This window comes from Onychomys torridus, chromosome 2 (assembly GCF_903995425.1).
Source record: "Onychomys torridus chromosome 2, mOncTor1.1, whole genome shotgun sequence".
In the NCBI taxonomy this organism is placed as follows: domain Eukaryota; kingdom Metazoa; phylum Chordata; class Mammalia; order Rodentia; family Cricetidae; genus Onychomys; species Onychomys torridus.
The window spans coordinates 131,735,706-131,757,855 of NC_050444.1; the positions used below are offsets into that span (position 1 = coordinate 131,735,706).

Consider the following 22,150-nt stretch of genomic DNA (forward strand, 5'->3'; position numbering starts at 1 on the left):
CAGGCTGGGAGGAGAGGACTGATTCACCTACATACAAAATAAGTAAATAAATAAATGTAATTTACAAATTTAAAGGCCAGGCGGTGGTGGCGCACGCCTCTAATCCCAGCACTCAGGAGGCAGAGCCAGGCGGATCTCTGTGAGTTCGAGGCCAGCCTGGACTACCAAGTGAGTTCCAGGAAAGGCTCAAAACTACACAGAGAAACCCTGTCTCGAGAAACCCTGTCTCGAAAAACCAACCAACCAAACAAACAAACAAACAAATAAAGAAATAAATAAAAATTTAAGGGGCTGGAGAGATGGCTCAGAGGTTAAGAGCACTGGCTACTTTTCCAGAGGTTCTGAGTTCAATTCCCAGCAACCACATGGTGGCCCACAACCATCTATAGTGAGATCTGATGCCCTCTTTTGGCATGCAGGCATACATGCAGGTAAAACACTGTATAAATAAATCTTTAAAAAGTCTTATCCCACTCTCCCCCACCCACCCACAGAGCTGCTAATAGCTAGACTATGCTTCATGCTTTCCTCCTGGGTGCTTCATATAACTAAATGTTTTCAGCAACTCAACGCAATTGGTGTTGGTATCTCCAGTTCCTCTTGGTGAAATTCACTGATTACACATAAAGAAGTTAGGCTGCGCTGGGCGGTGGTGGCACACGCCTTTAATCTAAGCACTTGAGAGGCAGAGCCAGGCGGATCTCTGTGAGTTCGCGGCCAGCCTGGTCTACAGAGCAAGATTCATGGCAGGCACCAAAAAACTACACAGAGAAACCCTGTCTCGAAAAAAAAAAAAAACAAAAACAAAGAAGTTAGGCTGCTAAGGTGGCTTATGTCTATGATCCTAGCACTTAGAAAGTGGAGGCAGGAGGATCAGGAATTTGAGAGCCTGCTGGATTACACAGTTTGAGGCAACACTGAGTGGCATTAAAACCCATCAAAATAAATAAATAAATAAATAAATAAATAAATAAATAAAAAATAAACAGGTTGTCTGATATCATGAAGTTTGGAGAGTTTGGGAATGGGGGCAGCCTGACTGCACACCCCATGTTGTTAAGTACTCAACATCCCTGTAGGGAGGGGGTTGGGGTGGCATTGGCAGGCAGGACCAAGAAGAAAATGGAGAGACAGGGCAAGTGATTTATGGATTGAATGGTTCCCTTTCTGGGATCATAAAGTTGGGAGAAGGGGACCCATCCTCAGTGGGAAGAGAGATAAGATCGTTTAGGAGGGCCGGCAGATGGGTTCCTTCTTCCTGGGGCAGATTCAGGTCATGAACTTCTATGCTAACTCTGTGGGAAATGTTCCCAAAGTAGAGAGCTGATGTCAGGTACAAGTGTGGGAGTCGTGAAGGTGTGGGACACAGGATCTCAAGGAAGCAAAGGAGAAAGGAAGGAAAGTTTGGAGGGGGGAAGGAAGGGGAAAGAAGGGGAAAAGCCAAGATCAGGATAAGGAGAGAATTCCTCCAGCTGGGTAGTGGTGGCACATGCCTTAATCCCAGCACTAGAGAGGCAGAGGCAGGCAGATATCTATGAGTTCGAGGCCAGCCTGGTCTATAGAGTGGGTTCCAGGACAGCCAGGGCTCCACAGAGAAACCCTGTCTTGAAAAACCAAAAAGAAAAAAAGATTCCCTCCTGTGCAGCAAAGACTGGCCCTTGCGACCACATTGAAAAGGAGTCTACCCCCCTTTACCTTCATCTTTTGTTGTCTTGTTTAAGGTCAGGTTGGCTGGAGACAGGGCCTCATGTATCTCAGACTCTTGAGTTCTTTGTTTGCCAAAGCTGAGGACCGAACCCGGGGCCTCGTGCTTGCTAGGCAAGCGCTCTACCACTGAGCTAAATCCCCAACCCCAGACTCTTACATTCTTATCTCTTCTTTCTGGGAAGTACTTGCTGGTGAGAACCCGCTCACAATGTGGTTGGGAGGCAGGCTGTCCCTCTTGGGGTTAAGTGGAGGCTTCTGTTCTACAATGTAAGGAGCCGCCTAGACCTCTCCACACTCTGAGGTTCTAGTTCTGACTTGCTCACTGCCTTGGCTTTTATCTGACAAACAAATGAAGAGATGAGGGCCCTGGTAGTCAGTGTTTGTGATCCCAACCACTGAGAAGCTGAGGCAGGAGAATAAGACCTGGAGATCTGCCTGGGCTACATGCTAGCATCCTGTCTCAAAAAAGCAAAAATAAGCTGGGCATAGCGCAGCACACCCTTAACCCCAGCACTCCAGAGGCAGAGACAGGCAGATCTCTTGTGAGTCTGAGGCCAGCCTGATCTACATAGTGAGTTCCAGGACAGCCAGAGCTATGTAGAGAGTCTTTGTCTCAAAACAAAGTCACAAAAAAGAATTCATAAAATAATTATTACTTTTTTAAAAAGCAACACTAAACAATCAAACAAACAAAAAGGCTGGGAAGGGCTGGCTAGAGGGTTCAGCAAGTAAAGGTGCCTGCTGCCAAACCCGATGATATGAGTTCAAACCCATGTAGTAGAAGGATAGAACTGATCCCCACAAGCTATCCCTCTGATGGCCACACTCAGATCATGACAAGCAAGTGTACAAATTAAAATTATAACTCTCCCCCTGCCCTAAGGCTCAGGGACCATGACAGAGGGTGGAGGAAAAACTGTAAGAACCAGAGATAACATGTCTGTGGAAATGACAGGACCCATGTGCTCAGGAACTCCCAATACCTGTGGCTGCCTGAACAAGACACGTGATCAAGCCAGGCAACATTCCAGCAATGGAGGAGGAAGTTCACCAAGGCTCACCTCTAACTGAGGATCCATGGACAGTTCCCAGCTTCCAGGGGAGAAAGATTTATAGATTTGTTAAGGGTGTGACCTCTTGTAGGTTGAGCAGACTCCAGTAGATTGTCTTATACTCAGGAGTATATGGGCAGTGCAAACTGGATTTGATGGGTTACGAGAGAGAGAGAGAGAGAGAGAGAGAGAGAGAGAGAGAGAGAGAGAGAGAGAGAGAGAGAGAGAGAGAGAGAGAGAGAGAGAGAGAGAGAGAGGATTAGAGAGTAGGGAGTTGGGGGTAGATTTAGTAGTTGGGGAGGAGGGGGTGAATATGATCAAAGAATTATTTAAAAATGCTATATTTTGAGCTGGAGAAATGGCTCAGCAGTTAAGGGCATGCACAGATTGTACTGCTCTTCCAGAGGACCTGGGTTCAATTCTCAGCACCCATGTCAGACAGCAAACAACAACCAGTAACCTCAGCTCCAGGGGGTCTAACTCCACCTTCTGACCTCTGTGAGCCCATACATGCACATAGTGAACATATACACGTTCACACACACACACACACACACACACACACACACACACACACACTAAAACAAACATTTAAGAGAGAATGAGTTGCCAGGTGGTGGTGACACACACCTTTAATCCCAGCACTGGGGAGGCAGAGGCAGGCAGATCTCTGAGGTCAAAGCCAGCCTGGTCTACAGGGTGAGTTATAGAGTATACAGAGAAACCCTGTCTTGAAAAACCAAGAGAGAGAGAAAGTTGCTGAGAGCACCTAGGAGTCAAGACGTTGGACACAGAACTTCAGGGGATGTGCATCGACTTAAAGGGGATGTGCATCGTGCTGAGTTCCTAGACTCATGCCCTCTTTAACCCTATGGCATGGATGTGGGAAGTGCCTATCAGAGCCTGGGACAGGGCCTGGCACTGTGTTGAGGCCACTGGTGTCAAGGACCCTGATCTCAGTGCTCAAGTCCTGCTCTAGACTCAATCAGGCAACCCCCAGCCTTTCGAGCCTAGAAGCTGTGGCTTTAAGTCCTGTCTCCAACATGACCCGGTTGTGTGACCTTGAGCAAGTCATTTGCTTCTTGGAACCTAATCTGTGAAACTGGGATGGATTCCTACATGATAGGGATGTGGTGAAGATTCCATCAGAGGAAGATAAAACGGTGTCTTTGGCACAGGGTCTGTCTGTCCCTTAAGTTAGTGTTCTGCGATCAGCAGCTGATATTATGACAACAGTTCACCCTGCACTGTCATCTCATCTGGAGCGTAGGGAAGTAATCCTATGTTCCCTAATTTAAAGGACATTGGTGTCACCTGTGTGAGTTGTGGGGTCAGGGAACATGGCACTTTTGCTACTCAAAGACCAGTCCAGCCCCATGGGGCTAGTAGCACACACCTAGTTCCCAGGAGCAGCCAGATGATGATAGCTCCATCCACCCATCAATGACAGCACCAGTCCAACCTAACTTTATGGACCCAGCATCTACTTAAGGCTGTGAAGAACAAAGTCTGGTCCAGTTCCCCCTGGCTGCTGCTGAGAACAGGTAGGCAGGTATGAGTGGAGGTTGAGGGTCCCGAGGCTTGGGATACCAGGTGAACAGGTTTCAAGGGCAAGCACCAAAAAAAAGTGGTGGCCCTGGTTGGGGGTTCGGTCTGGCTTTATTTATTATTTGTTTGTTTGTTTGTTTGTTTGTGTGCTAGTGTTTTGCCTGCATGTATATCTGTGTGAAGGTATCAGATCTTGAATTACAGACAGTTCTTAGCCGCCATGTGGGTGCTGAGAAGTAAACCCATGTACCTGGAAGAGCAGCCAGTGCTCCCAACCACTGAGCCATCTCTCCAGCCTCTTTCTTTGTTTTGAGACAAAGCCTTGCTATATAGCACGGGCTGGCCTTGAACCAGTAACCTCCTGCCTTGACTTCCTGAAGGCTGGGATTATATATGTATGCCATCATACCTAGTAAATCAGGGCTCTTGTCCTCAACACTTCAGAATCTAGTTATCTCAGCTCCAAAGGTAGAAAGGTTGTGGGAAGCCTCTGTGTGAGGGGCACGGAGCTCAGCCCCACTTTGCCCGACTCCATCCCGGCTTCAACCATGTTCTGCAGAGGACAGTTTCCACTTGTCTGTCCTACAGCGTTTCAGCCCCTTGTCTACAGACGTGGTGAAGAAGGGACTTTGCTTGGGGTGCTAGGCTTAGCGACGGGAAGACGAGCAGAGAAGAGGACAGTTCTGCCACCTTCTGCGCCAGGACCCAGCACCATGACGGTGTCTTACACTCTCAAAGTGGCAGAGGCGCGTTTCGGAGCCTTCTCCGGCCTGCTCCTCCGCTGGAGGGGCAGCATCTACAAGCTCCTGTACAAGGAGTTTCTGCTGTTCAGTGCCCTGTATGCTGTGCTCAGCATCACCTACCGGTGAGAGCAGCTCTGAGCCCTGGCCTATGAGGACCTGTACCGCGGGCCTCCTACCAACCCAGGTCTCTGCCTGACATATGCCCTAGGCTGTGGCTGACCCAGGAGCAGAAGCATATTTATGCCCAGGTGGCCCGATACTGCAACCGTTCGGCAGACCTCATCCCTTTGTCCTTCGTGCTGGGTGAGCCCCCCTCCTACCTCCACCCCCACCCCGTCCCTTCTAGTTTTCCGTGGTCTCCTGACCATGTTCTCTGACCCTTGGGTTGAGGTGACAATTCTGGGCAGCAATGGCATGGAGTCAACCAGCAAAGAGAAGAGCTAGAGCCTGGGTCCACAGTTTCCTCTGGGTTACTCCTTGCCTGTCATTTGGGGGACCCTCAATCTTCACTGGCACAGACACCCCCTGGCCTTATAACTCCCGCTCTGGTTACCAAATGGGAGCCAGAGAGAAAAGATAGCCCCTCCCTACCCTCATAGAAAAAAAGGTCTCAGAGTCAACAGTAACCCCACCTCGGACTCCCACTTCCCTCTTCCCCGGCAGGCAGTTTGTATTCTCTTCTTCCCGGCCTGACTTTCTCAGCAAGGCCGTGGGACCAGAAAGGCCATAGAGTCCAATGCAGACCTCCCTAGCGCCTGGCACCTTTCTTTCTGCCTCTGTTATCCATGGTGGCTCACTAGGTTTCTACGTGACTTTGGTGGTGAACCGATGGTGGTCTCAGTACACAAGCATTCCACTGCCCGACCAGTTAATGTGTGTCATCTCAGCCTGTGTGCATGGCGTGGACCAGAGCGGCCGTTTACTACGCCGAACTCTCATCCGCTATGCCAACCTGGCATCAGTGCTGGTGCTGCGTTCCGTCAGCACCCGTGTGCTCAAGCGCTTCCCCACTATGGAGCACGTGGTCGATGCAGGTGCCTGGGTAGTCGCAGCCCCTGGGTGGGTGGATGTCTTGGCTTTTCTCCGGTGATGGAAAGGTCTGACCCTTAGGGGGCGCTCCAGGATTCCAGGGAAGCCTGTGGGTTTAAGGGAGAACAGCCAGATGCTGGACCACTAGCGCCCCTGGTGGCATGAGATGTCTGCATCTTAACCTTCTTCACCCGGGCAGGTTTCATGTCTCAGGAAGAGAGGAGAAAGTTTGAGAGCTTGAAATCTGATTTTAACAAGTACTGGGTCCCTTGCGTCTGGTTCACTAACCTCGCCGCCCAGGCCCGCAGGGATGGACGAATCCGTGACGACATCGCTCTCGGCCTCATACTGGAAGTAAGTCAGTTTAGGATTTGGATCATTGGCTCTCCCCTAGCACTGGCTTCAGAATAATAATTTTGGTCCTTCACCCTTAAAAGGCACCAACTATATACCACACACTTTTTGGGGGGAGGGGGATACAAGATTACTCTCCATAGCTCAAGCTTGCCTGGAACGCTGTTTAGCCCAGACTGGCCTCAAATCCATGGCAATCCTGCCATTGTCTCACAAACTTTGGAATTACGGGCATGAGCCACTAGGGCCAGCTACTGAGCACTTTGGAAGCAAGTGCTTAGGTTGACTCCCTTAGTGTCTGAGGGCTATTATCCCCCTTTCACAGATAAAGAAACTGAGGCACAGAGTTGAAAAGCTTCTCACACAGCATGTTAGTGAAGCTGGGATTCATAGGTGTTCTGGCTCCAGGCCCAGAATGTTGTTTGCTACCTTCCTAGATTGCTTTCTACCCTAAGCACACCCCAGCCTGATAGTCTGAGAGCAGTGGGGCTCAGACCCGGCCCAGATCATCTTTGTGGAGTCTTGTGCTCTCTTCTTATCTGCCTTCTTTGTCTCCTCTGACCTCCCGTCATCTGCTCTCTCTAGGAGCTGAACAAGTACCGTGCCAAGTGCAGCATGTTGTTTCACTATGACTGGATCAGCATCCCCCTTGTCTACACCCAGGTAACTGTTTCCTGCCTGCCCAGCTCAGGTACCTATTGGACATCCTGGGGTGTGTAAGATACCAAGGGGCCTTGATGGCTCTTCGCCTGGGCCAAGTCAGTCTCAGGAGACACTGAACTGTGAGGGTCATCCTCAAAAACATTACTCTACTCCCATCAATAATACCCTGTCCCTCATCCTCAAAAATCGTCCTCCACACCTGTAAAGAGAACTCTGTCTTGATCCAGGTAGTGGTGGCACATGCCTTTAATCCCAGCACTCAGGAGGCAGAGGTAGAAGCAGGCAACTCCCCGAGTTGGAAGCCAGCCTGGTCTACAGAGCGGGTTCCAGGTCAACCAGGGCTACAGAGAAACTGTCTTGAAAAACAAAAACAAGGGCCGGGCAGTGGTGGCACATGCCTGTAATCCCAGCACTCAGGAGGCAGAGGCAGGCGGATCTCTGTGAGTTCGAGGCCAGCCTGGGCTACAGAGTGAGTTCCAGGAAAGGTGCAAAGCTACACAGAGAAACCCTGTTTCAAAAAACCAAAAAAAAAAACAAAAACAAAAACAAAAACAAAAAAAGATAATCCTATCCTGCCAAGAGTGGTAGCACACATCTTTAATCCCAACACTTGGGAGACCGAGGCAGAAGGATCTCTGTGAGTTCGAGGCCAGCCTGGTCTACAGAGCAAGATCCAAGACAGGCACCAAAACTACAAGAAGAAACCCTGTCTCAAAGGAAAAAAAAAAAAAAAGATGAACTGTGTTCATGTCCACTGCAATGGCACCCAGCCCCTGCTTGATGACTTGCCAGACCCTCCGGGCCCTCACAGACAGGGACCGAGTTTCTTGCTGCCCCTCTGCCCCTCCCGTTTCCCTCTTCAGGTCGTGACGATAGCTGTATACTCCTTCTTCGCCCTTTCCCTGGTCGGCCGACAGTTTGTGGAGCCAGAAACAGGGGCTGCCAAACTTCTGGAGCCAGACGAAGAGGTCTCTCCAGCCCTGGGGGACCTGGACATGTTTGTACCTCTTACCACCTTGCTGCAGTTTTTCTTTTATGCTGGGTGGCTCAAGGTCAGTATGGCATCCTACTCTGTAGAGGTGGGCACAGAGAATCACTATCACATTGCAGTGCTGGGCAGTGGCGGGGGGGGGGGTGGTGGTGGTGGTGGTGGTGGTGGTGGTGGTGGTGGTGGTGGTGGTGGTGTTCTGCACCTAGAAGACACCATTTCTACAATTCATAGGTAGCTGAACAGCTCATTAACCCCTTCGGTGAAGATGACGACGACTTTGAGACCAATCAGCTCATAGATCGAAACCTGCAGGTTAGGTGCGGGGTAAGGGGCAGAGATGGCCAGGTGTGCAGAGAAACAGTTGTGACCCACTGCTTGCCCTTCTTCTGGCTCAGGTGTCCCTGCTCTCTGTGGATGATATGTACCAGAACCTGCCACCTGCTGAGAAGGATCAGTACTGGGATGAGGCCCAACCTCAGCCACCGTATACAGTGGCCACAGCCGCTGAGTCACTGCGTCCTTCCTTCTTGGGTTCCACTTTCAACCTGCGGTAAGTCGAGATTTGACTTGGAAACCGGTGCCCAGTCCCTGGCCACCCTATGGGGATACAAACAAGTCCTCTGAGAGTCAATGCTTGTCTATGTCCGCCCTGGCACCCGCAGCATGAGCGACGACCCTGAGCAGTGCCTGCAGGTGGAGGCGTCCCCAAGGTCCGACCTGCCAGCAGCCGCCACCCAGACCCCGCTGCTGGGCCGCTTCCTGGGCTCAGGAGCGCTCTCGCCTGCTGTAAGCCTACGGAACTTCGGGCGAGCACGCGGCGCCCCCAGGACCCCGCACCTGGTGCGCTTCCGGACCGAGTTGGGCGGTGAGGAGGCTGCCAGCCGTATAGATGAGGCTGAGGAATCTGGCGATGAAGCCCTGGAACCTTGAGAATCCCCTTTGCCGGTGGCTGCCACCCTGCCTTCTTCCCCAGCTACGCTTGGTCCTATGAGCCACTGCTCAGAGCAACTTCTCTGGACGGCGGGTTGGCCCTTGGGGAAAGCATTTGGGGACAGCTCTTGAAAGCAATGACGAGGAGAGCTGGGGGTAGGTAGAGTGGATCTCCTTTAGTGTGAAGTGGGATAGATTGCTTGGGGAGGCAAAGCTAGAATGAAGAAAAGGCCAAATATATAGGGCTGACACACAGAGGCAAGGCTACCTTTCCAGGCGTTGGTAGGGGAGCATCAGCATCCCTGAAGTCTTCCTGGTGCCCAGCCCCAGCCTCTAGGTGCCGCATTTGGTTGAGCTCAGGAAGTGGCATTTCCAGTTTGGGGTCGAGCTGTGCTGCTGGTCTGGGACAGCTGTTTTTTGATTCCATGAATCAAGCATGGCAAAGTAAAAGGACACACACTCCCTAGCCCAGTGGCTTCTGAAGGCAGGTCAGCGGGCGGGCCGTGGGACCTTTGCAAAATGCTCGCATTCTGTTTGTAACGAGAATATGTCCATTTGCTCACCGTGAATCACGACTGTTTAATTTGGCAATTGCCTAGGGTGTAGGTGGAATTAGGATTGGGAACTTGCCCAGCACTACAGGCACTTAACCAAGACCAGAATTGTAGAAGCAAGATCTTTTGACTTTTGCTCTTGTGAAAGGACAGCTAATGCCAGAACCAAGGAAGAAAGCTAAGGATGGAAACACTGGAGTGTAGGACCTCACTAAATCACCCGAGCTGGCCTTGAACTGTGTGATCCTCCCACCCAGCTTTCCAAGTGGCTTGTGCCAATGGGACCTAGCCCTACCTATGTCCCAAATTAAGAGTATTTTATGTGGATGAACGTTCGTCTGCATATATGTAAGTGTACTATGTACAGTGCCCCTAGAAAGTCATTATGTCTTAACTCCTGGAACCTCAAAAGTGAGCTTTGTGAGCTGCCATGTGGATACCAGGAAATGAACCTGAGTGCTCACCTGAAGAGCCACTGAGACATTTCTCCAGCCCTCCAATTTTAAAATGAAAATTGTATTACATTTATCAGGGTGTGTTGTTAAAACAGGTGTGGGTTCACACGGGTCTGTGGGAAGGATGTCTTAGCTTTTTCCAGCTGCAGGGGGACTCAGCCTCTAGCAGACTGAGACACCCTCCCTTAGCTAAAGGGCATTTTCATTGTCCATAAAGTGTGTGTTGGAGATTCACCTTCCACCCTATGGGTTCCAGGGACTGAACTCTGGTTATCAGGCCTGAAGAGTCATCTCAATGGCAATTAAACACAACAAAAAACTTTATTTCGCCCGGCCACGCCTTTAATCCCAGCACTCGAGAAGCAGAGTCAGGCAGATCTCTGAGTTCGAGGCCAGCCTGGTCTACAAAGTGAGTTCCAGGAAAGTTGCAAAACTACACAGAAAAACTGTCTCAACCCCCCCCCCCAAACCCACCTTTATTTAAAGTGTATGCATCAGACAGGGTAATGTCTGAGTTCAAGGCCAATCTGGTCTACATAGTGAGTTCCAGCACTGCTAGGGCTATGTAGAGATCCTGTCTCAAGAACATGAAAATGAAGTGTATGCCCATGGATGTTACACAGGATACCAGTATACATACATGCACATAAAATAAAAAATGAGGGGGAGCAGTGGTTTAGTGCATAAAGGTGCTTATTGCCAAGCCTGACCACCAAGGTTTGATCATTGGGACTTACACCCAGCCGGAGACCCAGGTCCTGAAATTTGTCCTCTGATGTCCAACCCCACTGCCACACAAAAAATTCTAGGGATGATGGCTCAGCAGTTAAGAGTGCTTGCTGCTCTTGCTGAGGACCTTGGGTCCCTAGAACCCATATGGCAGCTCACAGTTCTTTCTAACCTCCGTACTTCCGGCTGTCCTGCAACTCTGTAGACCAGGCTGTCAGGGTCTAACTTCTAAGGGCAGTGCACATAATAAAAACCCTGTGCTTGGCAGATGGAGGTAGGAAGTTCAATTGAGATCAAGCAGATCCTGAGTTCAAAGCCTGTCTGGTCTAGAGTGAGTAAAGGACAGCCAGGGCTACACAGAGGAACCCTGTCTCAAAATACAGAAAGAGGAGCTGGAGAGAGGCGCAGCAGTTAAGAGCACCCATTGCAGTTTCAATGGACCCAGTGCCCTTTTCTGACCTTCTTGGGCACCAAGACAAGCACACGGTACACATATATGGATGCAAACAAACCACTCATATGCAAGGGGGAAAAAAAACCCTCATTGGGTCAGGCCATGATGGTACACACCTTTAAGCCCAACACGAGGACAAGGCAAACAGACCCCTACATTACTTTTAATGTGTAACATTTGTTTAATGATGCAAAGATGTGCTGCATTCTTTTTTTTGAGACAGTTTCTCGGTGTAGTTTTTTTTTTTTTTAAAGATTTATTTTATTATGTATACAGCATGCATGACTGCAGGCCAGAAGAGGGCACCAGATCTCATTACAGATGGCTGTCAGCCACCACATGGTTGCTGGGAATTGAACTCAGGACCTCTGAACAGCAGTCAGTGCTCTTAACCTGAGCCATCCCTCCAGCCCCCTCTCTGTGTAGTTTTCGTGCCTGTCCTGGATCTCACTCTGTAGACCAGGCCAACCTCCAACTCAGAGAGCGCTGGGATTAAAGGCCTGCACCACTGCCACCTGGCTGCTGCATTCTTTAACGGTGCATTTGTTTTAACTCTGAGCCTGTCTAAAACACCTGACTGGTCTAATAAAGAGCTGATCAGCCAATAGCGAGGGAGGAGAAAGAGTAGGCAGATCTGGCAGGCAGAGAAGGCAGGCAGGAAATCTGGAAGAAAAGAGCAAGAAAACGAGGATGCTAGAGACCAGCTATCCACAGAAGTTAGGAATGAAAGTAAGGGGTTGGGGTAAAATTTAGCTCAGCGGTAGAGCACTTGCTCAAGCGCAAGCCCTAGGTTCAATCCTCAGCTCCACATACAAAAAAAAAAAAAGGAAAGTAAGGGGGGACTGCAGAGATGGCTCAGCAGTTAAGAGCACCTGGCTGCTCTTCCAGAGGACCTGAGTTCAATTCCCAACATCCACATATGGCAGCTCACAACTGTTTATAACCCCAGTTCCAGGGAATCCAACATCTTCACACTAATGCACATAAAATAAACAAAGTAGTTAGGAAAAAAAAATTAAGATATACAGAAGGAAAAAGCCTAGAGGCAAAAAAGATGGGATAGTTTAAAGTTAAGCTGACAAGAAACAAGCCAAGGTCGGGCATTTATTTTTGTCTTTTTTAAACCTTTTTTTTTGGGAGGCTCACCATCCAGCTTCCAAATAAATTCACATACGGAGGCTTATTCCTAATTATGGATGCCCAGCCTTAGCTTAGTTTCTAGCCAGTTTTACCTAACTTACCCTGCCGTCTACCTTTTGCCTCTGGGCTTTTCCTTTTCTATTTCTGTGTACCTTTGTTTCTTAATCCATGGCTTGCTGTGTAACTGGCTCCTGGAGTCCTCCTTCTCTGGCTCCTTCCTTTCTTCACTTCACCCTCCCATCTTTTTTAAAAATTTATTTATTGTGTATATTGTTCTGTCTGCAGGCCAGAAGAGGGCACCAAATCTCATAATAGATGGTTGTGAGCCACCGTGTGGTTGCTGGGAATTGAACTCGGGACCTCTGAATGAGTAGCCAGCGCTCTTAACCTCTGAGCCATCTCTCCAGCCCCCTCTTCCATCTCTTTCCTCCTCAGATTTCTCCTCTGTATATTCTCTGCCTGCCAGCTCCGCCTATCCTTTCTCTTGTCTTGCTATTGGCCAGTTCTTTATTAGACCATTAGTTCTTTATCAGGTGTTTTACACAGGCACAGTAACACAGCTTCACAGATTAAACAAGTGCAACATAAGCAAAAGTTACACACCTTAAAATAACTTTCCAACTTCTGGTTTTTGTTGTTTCAAGACAGAGTTTCTCTGTATAGTTTTGGTGCCTGTCCTGGATCTCGCTCTGTAGACCAGGCTGGCCTTTCCCTCCCAAGTGCTGGGATTCAAGGTGTGTGCCATATACTGTCTAAGTCTGGCACTTACAACAGCTTCCTCATCTTAGATGAAAATCCAGCTACTGCTACAGTGTACCCCCTGTGCTAATGCTCCCCACCAAAATTGGCCAGAGTAACCCTCTGGGATTGTGAACAAGCTCTCAATGAACTGCCACATTTGCTGGGGGTGGCAGCACATACTCAGAACTCAGGAGGCACAGGCTGGTGGTCTTGGAGTTCCAGGACCTTGTCTTAGAAGGTCACCCCCAAAACAAAAACTTGAGCTCATGAGGGTCGGTGTATGCCTTTAATCCTAGCACTTCTAGGCCAGCCTGGTCTACAAACAGCCAGAGCTGTTACAGAGAAACCCTGTCTTGGAAAACCCAAAACAAACAAAAACCTTGATCTTTGGGGTATCAGACAAAATGTTTATTGCTTTACAAGCAATAAGACTTGATCCCCAAACATCCATTTAAAAGCCAGGCACAGAGGGGTGAATGGCTCAGCAGTTAAGAACACTGGCTGCTCTTCTAGAGGTTCAATTCCCAGCAAGCACATGGTGGCTCACAACCACACATGGACTCTGGTGCCCTCCTCTAGCCTTCAGGGATACATGCAGTTAGAGCACTGTACACATAATCAATCCTTTAAAAAAGCCAGGCAGAGCAAGTACCTGCAAGCTCAGCACCGGACAGACAGCTATGTAGGGTGAAGGGATAGGACTCTGGGTAGAGCCCCACTTTTTTCTCTATACTTCTCTGGGAAACCCCAAAATATTAACCTTAGCCAGGCCTGGTGGTGCACACTTTTAATCCAGCCCCCAGAAGCAAATGAAGATGCATCTGTGAGCTGCAATCAGCCTGGAGTAGAAGCTCCAGGCCAACCAAGGCCACAGATGAGTGCTTCAAAAGTCCCCAAACCATTAACCTGTAGTGAAGACATCTTCTAACTTGCATGATGTCAAGAGCCTCAACACAATGCCCAAGTTCCCATATTTCCCATGAAGCACCTTACCTGTCTGGAAGTACAGCCTGTGGTACAGCCATGTGCTTAATATTCATGAAGGCTAATACCTAGCACACATACACAAATTTAATGGAACCCTTAAAACCCAAGTCTACCAAGGAAAGGGAGACCTCTGGCCTGACAATACAAGCATGATTTCGACAGCACCCCATTACTGTTAGAGAACGCAGTACAGAAGAGCTCACAAGTCTCTTCCACACCAACTTGCTCCAGGTTCAAGACCCAGGAAATACTGGCATTACTCTAGATACTGCTCTGGGCATGGGGCCTCTGACAGCATGCTCGCACAGGGAAGACAGTAAAGACGAGAGCTTTTCTTTAGCTTTGCTCAGAGGAACAGGGAAAATGACTAGCCAAACATTCCAACAATATAAATATAGAACAATAAACACCTTTATTATGAATGAGTGATGCTTTATTTGCCTTTCCGGGCTTTGATCTTCCTCAGATAGAACTCCAGCTCCTTGCCTTCTAGCACATAGCCATCTGCTCTGCCACACTGGCCTGGTCTTGAGGCAATACAGGCTGTAAGAGAATAGGTGGTCCTTAGTAAACAGACATGAGGCCCCACTCAACCTACCTGCCCCCTTTGGTCTGATACCCAAAGGGCAGGCGTGAAGCCAGCTGTCTCCTCAGACACACTTTATCCTCACGTGGAAGTCAGCAGCAGAACTGGACAAAGTTCTCATCACTGAGACAGCCATCAGCCAGGGCATCAACTCCCCCCAACTACCACTCAGAGCCTGTTCTGTTCATGATTTCACTCGCCACCCTTACAGTGAGCAACTGTCTCCGCTCATGCTTTGTGCACCCAGCGTTCAAACCTGACAGCCCAACGAACCAGGCAGGGTAAAACCACACACCACCAACTCCTGCTTCCCAACACCACAGCAATCTCACCAAGAAGCTTGCCCTGCTGGAACTGCTCCTCCAGAAGACTGCTAATTTTAGCGTTCTTTTTCCTTTCGTCGTACTTCTTTTGGATTTTCTTTGATCGTTTTTTGTTTAATATTTCTTCCTCTTCAGGAGTCTGAGTAAGGAAAAACACATGGATCCGCGATGAGCAAAGTCACCAAGCCTTCTCGAACCCCAATTTCCTGATGCTTGCCTTCTTCAGAACTCAGGTATTCATCTCTTTCCTTCAGTAGCAGAACTGGACAGTAGTTTCATCACAAGAAGGCAGCGCTCCCCTCATCCCCTACAGGAAAGTAACACTCACCAGCTTGGCCCCCTTCTTGCGGCCCAGGGGCAGCGCATAGTGAGACTCATACCACTGTCGGTATGGTGTGCTGTCGACAAGCACAATGCAGTTCTTCACCAGGGTCTTGGTGCGGACCAGCTCGTTATTGGATGCATTGTAGACAACATCAATGATCCTTGTTTTCCGAGTACAACCTGCACACAAGGGGAATTCACAATTAAGGAGCCAGGGAGGTAGCTCAGCAGAAGGGTACTTGATGTGTCCCTGGCTCCGGCGCACACGTACACACACACACACAGTCTCTCTCTCTCTCTCCTACCTCATGCACATATGGCAACTACCAGCGTTCCCTCCCTCAATCCCAGAAAAGAATACCCAGCCTCTGTGCCTAAGCTCTTCCCCCACAAACCATGTTTTCTTTAAATTTCTCCATGTAACAGCCCTACCTGTCCTGGAACTAGTTCTGTAGACCAGGCTGTCCTTGAATTCAAGAGATCCGCCTGCCTCTGCCTCCTAGGTGCTGGGAATAAAGGCGTGTGCCACCACCGCCCTGCTTCTGAGAGCTTTTGTAAACACTCTCTAGAAACCACCCCAAGCTGCAGGAGTCAGCCAATTAACTCTTAAAGAAGCTACCTCAAGGTCTTTCAGCAACAGGCAAATACTCTGGTACCCCCAAAGGACTACTTACACTCAGAGCCCCAGGAAAAGTTCCCCACATCCAATCTTAGGGCACGGTACTTCTTATTGCCTCCTCGGACTCGGACTGTGTGTATACGACGAGGGCCAATCTGGAAAGCACAAGAAAACCAGAACATGGTCTCAGGAAAAGAGGGGAGACCAGGAGAGGAACCTGGACTAGAGGGAGGTAACAGTCAGTGTAACTATGACAAGTCCTTTCATTGGCAAGTGGCATACAGGTGACCAAGACGGCCATAACCACGCCTAAGGATACTGTTTCATCACTCTAGTTACCTCCAAGAAGAAAAGTCACACCCCACAAACACAGAATTCCAAGTCAAAAATATCCCAACGTCCAAGGAGCCCATTCCTAGGCTCCCTTCGAGTCCTGGTCCCCAGCATGTCTCCACTGCACCTTAAATTCGGCGACCCGGGCGCACGCACAGACCCTGTGGTCTTCAAGATTGTACCCAGCACGTGGGTATGTGCAAGATGCCCCAGTCTCCAAAACAGACATCAGGGCCTAAAAGGGACCGTGGTCACGGCATCCACGCTCTAAGGCGGGTTAGGCGTACCCCCACCTCGACACGCGCACTGACCTTCGTGTTGGCAGCAGGCCGTCCCAGCTCATACTTCCGCTTCTTGTGGTAGGGCTTTCTCTTACCCCCGGTCTTGCGGCGCTTGTGCCAGTTGTCTCGAGAGATGCCTGTGTGGGGGAGCGGGGACGCATGCCTGAGCCGCCGGGCCTGGGTACCGGCGACCTAGCCATCCCCGGGCAACGCTCGGCGCGGACCGCACACTCAGCTCTCCAAGGTTGGCCTCCTCACGACGCAGTCGGGAGTGTGCAGCATACCTAGGTGTCATCATCCGCGTGCGGCCCGCGGCAGCCATGTTGGACCGCTCGCAGCCCGGAGCCCGGGAAGCGGCCGCAGCGATCTCGGCGGCCCAAGCCCACGGCCGGCCCTCCCCACGGGTGCTCGGGGCCCGGGGTCGGGCCGAACATGCTCCCGGCAGGGCTCCGCGGCAGGATGGAGACGGATGGAGCTCGCTCCCCGCAGCCCGACCCGGCCCACGGCAACACTCACCCATCGCTCGGCGCTGGCTGGAAAGAGGAAGCGCAAAGCTTCACGGTCCGGTTTCTAAAACGCTGCCCCGCCTTCTTTACGTCTCTTCCGGTTTCCGGGAAGGGACTCTCGGGGGGAGAGCTGGAAGGCTGGCACTCCGGCACTAGGGGGAAGGATCCCGCAGACCCCTGTGGACCCTGCTTCACGTCCCTTGACCTTGGGCAGACCGGAGGTCCCGCCCGTTGCGCTTTCAGCTGACGTGATAGGTCACCCTTGCTCGCTGTTGTGCTTACATTTTGTCTTTTTTTTTTTTTTTTTTTGGAGACAGATTCTTTTGTAGCCTAGATCCTCAGACTCCTGCTGAGTGCCGGAATTAAAGGCGTACGCTACCGTGCAGTCTCTGTATGTGTTTGGTTGTTGTTGTTGTTTTTTTTTCTTTCCGGTTTATTATTTTTACAATTACATTTGGCAGGGCATGACTCACGCTTCAATGCCAGCTCGCCAGAGGCAGAGGCAGGTGGATTTCTGTGAGTTTGAGGCCAACCTGATCTGCAAAGCGAGTTCCAGGACATAGACCCTGTCTCGAAAAAAGAAAGAAAATGAAATTAAACTTACCTGGTCTAGGTGGGCGGGCAGGATCCGTGACTGGAGTAGTTGAGGGAGTCAGTTAAGTCCCCTCCCACCCGGTGGGACCCGGGGGTTTTGGTTTTGGTGTGTGGTGCTGCGGGAACCAGAAGCTGTTAGATATATACCGCGCAACCGGGGGCTGGAGAGATGGCTCAGCGGTTAAGATACCAGGCAACCACTCCACCGACTCAGTTATACCCTGTTAAGTTTCAAGCCAGGACGGCGGGGCGGTGGTGGCACACGCCTTTAATCCCAGCACTCGGGAGGCTGAGCCAGGCGGATCTCTGTGAGTTTGAGGCCAGCCTGGTCTCCAAAGCAAAGCTACAAAGAGAAACCCTATCTCTAACCCCACCCCACCCCCCAAAAAAGTTTCAGGCCAGGGGAAAATGGTTGAGGTGCCTATTTAACATATCAAAACCGACCTGACCACCAGGTTCTCCCAGCATCCCTCAGTCCCTATCTGTGTATGGCTGGCATACCGGGTTCTCTCCTGAACTCTCCACCCCAGGGGCTGGGCTGCCCTTCCCCAAGGGGCTCTACACAGACATTTTGTTACCCTCTCTTTTTGTACCTTTGGCCTCTAGGCTGCTGAGCCTGGTTCCCATCTCTCCCTTCTCCACACGTGGCCCAGCTCAGTCTGGTCTTGTTCACTCTGGACTTTCCCAGATGTCTCTGCTTCTACCTATGCTCTCTCGTTTATCTACAATAAACTTTCTCCTCTACCATACCTAGGAGCAGTCACGCCCTTTCCTTTTTATATATATTTTTCATTCATACCCCAGTTGTGGAATACAATAATTTATTTTTTAGTTTTTCAAGACAGAGTTTCTCTGTGTAGCTATGGAGTCTGACCTGGAACACACTTTGTAGATCAGGTTGGCCTCGAACTCAATATTTTTTAATTTTTTTTAAAGATGTATTTATTACGTATACAGTGTTCTGGCTGCACGCCAGAAGAGGGCGCCAGATCTCATTACAATGGTTGTGAGCCACCATGTGGTTGCTGGGAATTGAACTCAGGACCTCTGGAAGAGTCACTGCTCTTAACCATTGAGCCATCTCTCCAGCCCAATATTTTTTTAAATTTTAAAATATTATTTCTTAGCCACAGAACCAGGGAGGCTATATAGCAGGGGAATACTAGGATGACTGTGGCTTGTAATAAGTTTTGGTTTTACTCAATCACTGGGCAAACCTCAATCAAACATTTTACTATTAGAATAATAATTTATACTGTATCAAACTGATAACAGAAAAATAAATGTATTTTAAAAATTATTTCTTAGCTGGACAGTGGAGGCTCACAACTTTAATCCCAGCATTCCGGAGGCAGAGCCAGGCGGATCCCTGTGAGTTCAAGGCCAGCCTGGTCTACAAAGCAAGATCTAGGACAGGCACCAAAACAACACAGAGAAACCTTGTCTCGAAAAACCAAAAAAAAAAAAAAGAATGAAATCCTCCCCACCTCAGCCCTTTCCTCCTCCACCAAACCTGAATTCCTCCAAGCTGATGGCAACTCACTTCCGTGGGCCTCAGACTCCAGCTCTGACCTCCAGGCCTTTCCTGGGTGGGCTCATCATCCCGTTCCTTCCCTCTGACTCCTCCTCTTGCTGGTTTCTGATCACAAGCTCCAGAAGGGCAGGAAGGAAGTGTGACCTCCCATACAAGGCCTTCCCAGGTGCTGGACCCAGAAAGCACTGGGAGAGATGATGGAGCGGGCAGGGGAGAGGGTAGTGATGAGGACTGGACAGACGGCTCAGTGGTTAAGAGCACTGGCCCTTCTTCCAGAGGACCCAGGTTCAGTTCCCAGCAACCACATGGTGGCTCACAACCATCTATAGTGGGATCTGATGCCTCTTCTGGCCTGCGGATAGAAACACCCAAACACATAAGATAAATAAATAAATAAATAAATAAATAAATAAATAAATAAATAAATCTGTTAAAAAAGAATAAGGTAGTGAAGAGCTTTGAAGGACCAGGGGCCTCTCCAGCATCTCTGTCCTTCCCCAGCCATCGAGCTGATAAAGGACCTGACCCACTATGACGTGCGCTTGCCTCTGCTCAAGGGCCTTGTGGCTCTGCTTATCCCACCAGTCAAGGAGACTTCCAGACTGCAGGCCAAGATCTTCACTGGTAGGGCTCCTGGTGGGGACTGCCCTGGGGGAGGGAAAGGGCTTCCTGGCTAATGGTCCCTCATTTCTTCAGACCCTTCGGTTCTCCAGATCAGCACCCAGCTACCAGTGTTCTTGAAGCAGGCTGCAGCCGCCAAGACCATTGGGTAGGCCAGCAGAGGGAGTGGGTGATTGCACTGTCTGCCTCCTGAGCCCTGGGGCTAAGAGCATGTGCCACTGTGCCCAGAACATAGTTTAATTTTAAAAGAAAGACACAAGGCTGGGCACGAACTTGGGAGGTAGAGGCCAGCAGATTTCTGTGAGGTCAAGACCAGCCTTGTCCACATAGTGGACAGCCAGGGCTTTATAGTATGACCTGATCTCCAAAAAAAAATTAATAATAACAACACAATAGTGTGGGTGTGGGCTTCATAGGGAAGGTGCAGCTCAAGCTCATTGTTTGGTCTGTTTGTTTGTTTTTGTTTGTTGTTGTTGTTGTTTTGAGAGGGCCTGTGGAGATGAGACTGTCCTGGAACTCTCCACATGGACAGACTGGCTTGAAACTCACAGAGATCCACCTGCCTCTGCCTCCTTAGTGCTGGGATAGAAGACATGCTCCACCAATCCTGGCTCTGCTGGCATTCTTGCTTCTCAGCTGGAGAGAGAGGCTTCAGATGTGGGGGTGAAGGGCTCCTTTCCTTCCTGTGTCCCCACAGATTTTCCTGTCTTTTTATCCTTCCTCACAAGGATCCTGGCACGCGATGACTTGAAACTGGCAGAGGAGCTGCTGCACATGCGTGTGGTCCACAGCCTGATGTCAGCCATGGGCAACACCGACCACAGCAACAGCCAGAGGCTGGCCAGCCTCACACTAGAGGTGCTTGGGCTGGGGTGTGCATGGGGCAGAATGCAGGGCATGGGCAGTCAAGTCAGCCCATACCCACACTGTCCTGCCACCCCCCACCTTCTGCCACAGTTCTTTGTGCAAATGTTCCCATTGGTGGAGGAACATGTCCGCAAGTCCATGGGGGAGGAACTCTTCCAGCTCTTCCTTGTAAGTATTTCCATCCCACCAGCCTCGGCGGTCGCCCAGGACGGAACGGGTCCCCTTGTGCACAGTGAAGCTAGTCTCCTGACGGCCACCCGTCCCGTCCCCCCACTCCGCACTCACACACATACACACTGTCTTCTTGTCCCTACCTGCCCTAGCTGGTAAGCTGGGAACAGGACCTCTCTGCCTCAGCAGCTCTGCTTGCAGTTAACCTTCCTCTTGAGCCCCACTCCAGGAGCACACTGCTCTGGTGCCCAGCCAGGCTCCTCCTGCTTCTGTCCTCAGAACAACGCTGAGCTCCTGTACACAAAAATAGATAGCATTCAGGCAGACATCTTGGCGGCCAACAAGGTCAATGTTACCAAAGGTGAGCAGAGGGCGAGGGGCCCAGGGCCCAGGCAGAGGCGCAGTCAGGCTCACGCTGGCCTTCCCTGCCTGCAGCCTTACACCTCTGTGAAGGCTCCACCAACAGCTGCTTCAGCTTCTTCATGGGCCCTGGAGACATGAACGAGGTGGAGTACATCGCCCACTTTGAGAGGCTTCCTTCAGAATCCAAGGAGTGACAGACCCCTGTGGCAAACCAGCTTTGAAGAAAGTGCCGCTTGGTTCTGGGTGGGAAGCTGGGAGTTAGAAAATGCAGTGGGGAGGGGGGCGTTGCTGCAGAAAAGTCTAATAAAGAGTTTTGATAGCTGTGCTGTGTAGTCTGAAGGGAATGGAGAGCTGTAAGAGCTGTGTGATGGGGTTGGGAAGTGCTCCTACTTACCAAAGCCGGTCCCAAGGGAAGGGCCAGTGAGGCTCTGGAAGAGTTCCAGGGCACACTGTGGCCTTAAGTGGAGGCCCTTGACCCTTTAAGACAGTGGTTCTCAACCTCCCTAATGCTGCGACCCTTTAATACAGTCCCTCATGTTGTGGCGACTCCAACCATACAATTATTTTCGTTGCTACTTCATAACTGTCATTTAGCTCCTGTTATGAATTGTAATGGAATGTGTTTTCCAGTGGTCTTAGGTGACACCCATAAAAGGGTCCTTTGACCCCCCCAAAGGGGTCACAACCCACAGGTTGAGAACTGCTGCTTTACATTATCACACACCTGCTTCTCTCCTGCCTTTTGCCTTGCTTCTGTTCCCTCAACCCCTTCCATTTCCAGACTTTGTGTTTATATCTCATTGTGTCTAAAGCAACTCCAGCCAGGCAGTGGTGCACGCCTTTAATCCCAGCACTCAGGAGGCAGATTGAGGCTGATATCTGTAAGTTCAAGGCCAGCCTTGTCTACTGTGCAGAGTGAGTCCCGACAGCCAGGGCTCTTACACAGATACC

At 50.2% G+C, this 22,150-nt stretch overlaps 3 protein-coding genes and 4 non-coding genes across 8 annotated transcripts; 2 read left to right on the forward strand and 5 right to left on the reverse strand.

The window, feature by feature from the left end:
• Window positions 1-5,020: 5,020 nt before the first annotated feature.
• On the forward strand, window positions 5,021-10,372 carry Best4 (bestrophin 4). Its single transcript, XM_036179069.1, has 9 exons — window positions 5,021-5,172; window positions 5,259-5,353; window positions 5,851-6,084; window positions 6,279-6,433; window positions 7,019-7,096; window positions 7,960-8,148; window positions 8,319-8,399; window positions 8,483-8,637; window positions 8,750-10,372. Exons 1-9 carry the CDS (start codon window positions 5,021-5,023, stop codon window positions 9,015-9,017), a joined length of 1,407 nt encoding a protein of 468 aa, XP_036034962.1. The 3' UTR covers window positions 9,018-10,372.
• A 1,481-nt stretch (window positions 10,373-11,853) lies between these two features.
• Window positions 11,854-17,145, reverse strand: Rps8 (ribosomal protein S8). Of its 2 annotated transcripts, XM_036179990.1 has the most exons (7): window positions 17,060-17,145; window positions 16,574-16,680; window positions 15,985-16,084; window positions 15,315-15,490; window positions 14,996-15,125; window positions 14,488-14,620; window positions 11,854-11,872 (listed from the first exon to the last, which is right to left on the reverse strand). In XM_036179990.1, exons 1-6 carry the CDS (start codon window positions 17,061-17,063, stop codon window positions 14,511-14,513), a joined length of 627 nt encoding a protein of 208 aa, XP_036035883.1. In that variant the 5' UTR covers window positions 17,064-17,145; the 3' UTR covers window positions 11,854-11,872; window positions 14,488-14,510. The 2 variants fall into 2 exon arrangements, with proteins under 2 accessions (XP_036035883.1, XP_036035884.1); XM_036179991.1 differs by lacking the exon at window positions 11,854-11,872 and having other exon boundaries at window positions 14,471-14,620.
• Window positions 14,723-14,792, reverse strand: LOC118579005. Its single transcript, XR_004944377.1, has one exon. It is a non-coding gene; the product is annotated as a small nucleolar RNA SNORD38 (small nucleolar RNA).
• LOC118579006 lies at window positions 15,205-15,272 on the reverse strand. The gene has a single exon (XR_004944378.1). It is a non-coding gene; the product is annotated as a small nucleolar RNA SNORD38 (small nucleolar RNA).
• On the reverse strand, window positions 16,163-16,266 carry LOC118579007. The gene has a single exon (XR_004944379.1). It is a non-coding gene; the product is annotated as a small nucleolar RNA SNORD46 (small nucleolar RNA).
• On the reverse strand, window positions 16,768-16,846 carry LOC118578998. Its single transcript, XR_004944371.1, has one exon. It is a non-coding gene; the product is annotated as a small nucleolar RNA SNORD55/SNORD39 (small nucleolar RNA).
• Window positions 17,146-19,639: 2,494 nt separating the features above from the next.
• LOC118578493 (armadillo-like helical domain containing protein 1) lies at window positions 19,640-21,524 on the forward strand. Its single transcript, XM_036179462.1, has 6 exons — window positions 19,640-19,801; window positions 19,874-19,946; window positions 20,527-20,656; window positions 20,756-20,833; window positions 21,116-21,197; window positions 21,272-21,524. The coding sequence occupies exons 3-6, from the start codon at window positions 20,573-20,575 to the stop codon at window positions 21,391-21,393; spliced, it is 366 nt and encodes a 121-aa protein (XP_036035355.1). The 5' UTR covers window positions 19,640-19,801; window positions 19,874-19,946; window positions 20,527-20,572; the 3' UTR covers window positions 21,394-21,524.
• Window positions 21,525-22,150: the final 626 nt, after the last annotated feature.

Excerpts from the sequence above, each read along its gene's own strand:
- Best4 (XM_036179069.1), top strand. The coding sequence starts at position 5,021 with ATGACGGTGTCTTACACTCTCAAAGTGGCAGAGGCGCGTTTCGGAGCC. Across the intron at positions 5,354-5,850 it reads CCCTTTGTCCTTCGTGCTGG|GTTTCTACGTGACTTTGGTG; the intron begins GTGAGCCCCCCT and ends GTGGCTCACTAG. Across the intron at positions 8,149-8,318 it reads TTTATGCTGGGTGGCTCAAG|GTAGCTGAACAGCTCATTAA; the intron begins GTCAGTATGGCA and ends TACAATTCATAG.
- Rps8 (XM_036179990.1), bottom strand. Across the intron at positions 16,085-16,573 it reads GGCCTGCTGCCAACACGAAG|ATTGGCCCTCGTCGTATACA; the intron begins GTCAGTGCGCGT and ends TGTGCTTTCCAG. Across the intron at positions 15,491-15,984 it reads CTTTTCCTGGGGCTCTGAGT|GTTGTACTCGGAAAACAAGG; the intron begins GTAAGTAGTCCT and ends CCTTGTGTGCAG.
- LOC118578493 (XM_036179462.1), top strand. The coding sequence starts at position 20,573 with ATGCGTGTGGTCCACAGCCTGATGTCAGCCATGGGCAACACCGACCAC. Across the intron at positions 20,834-21,115 it reads AACTCTTCCAGCTCTTCCTT|AACAACGCTGAGCTCCTGTA; the intron begins GTAAGTATTTCC and ends TTCTGTCCTCAG. Across the intron at positions 21,198-21,271 it reads CAAGGTCAATGTTACCAAAG|CCTTACACCTCTGTGAAGGC; the intron begins GTGAGCAGAGGG and ends CCCTGCCTGCAG.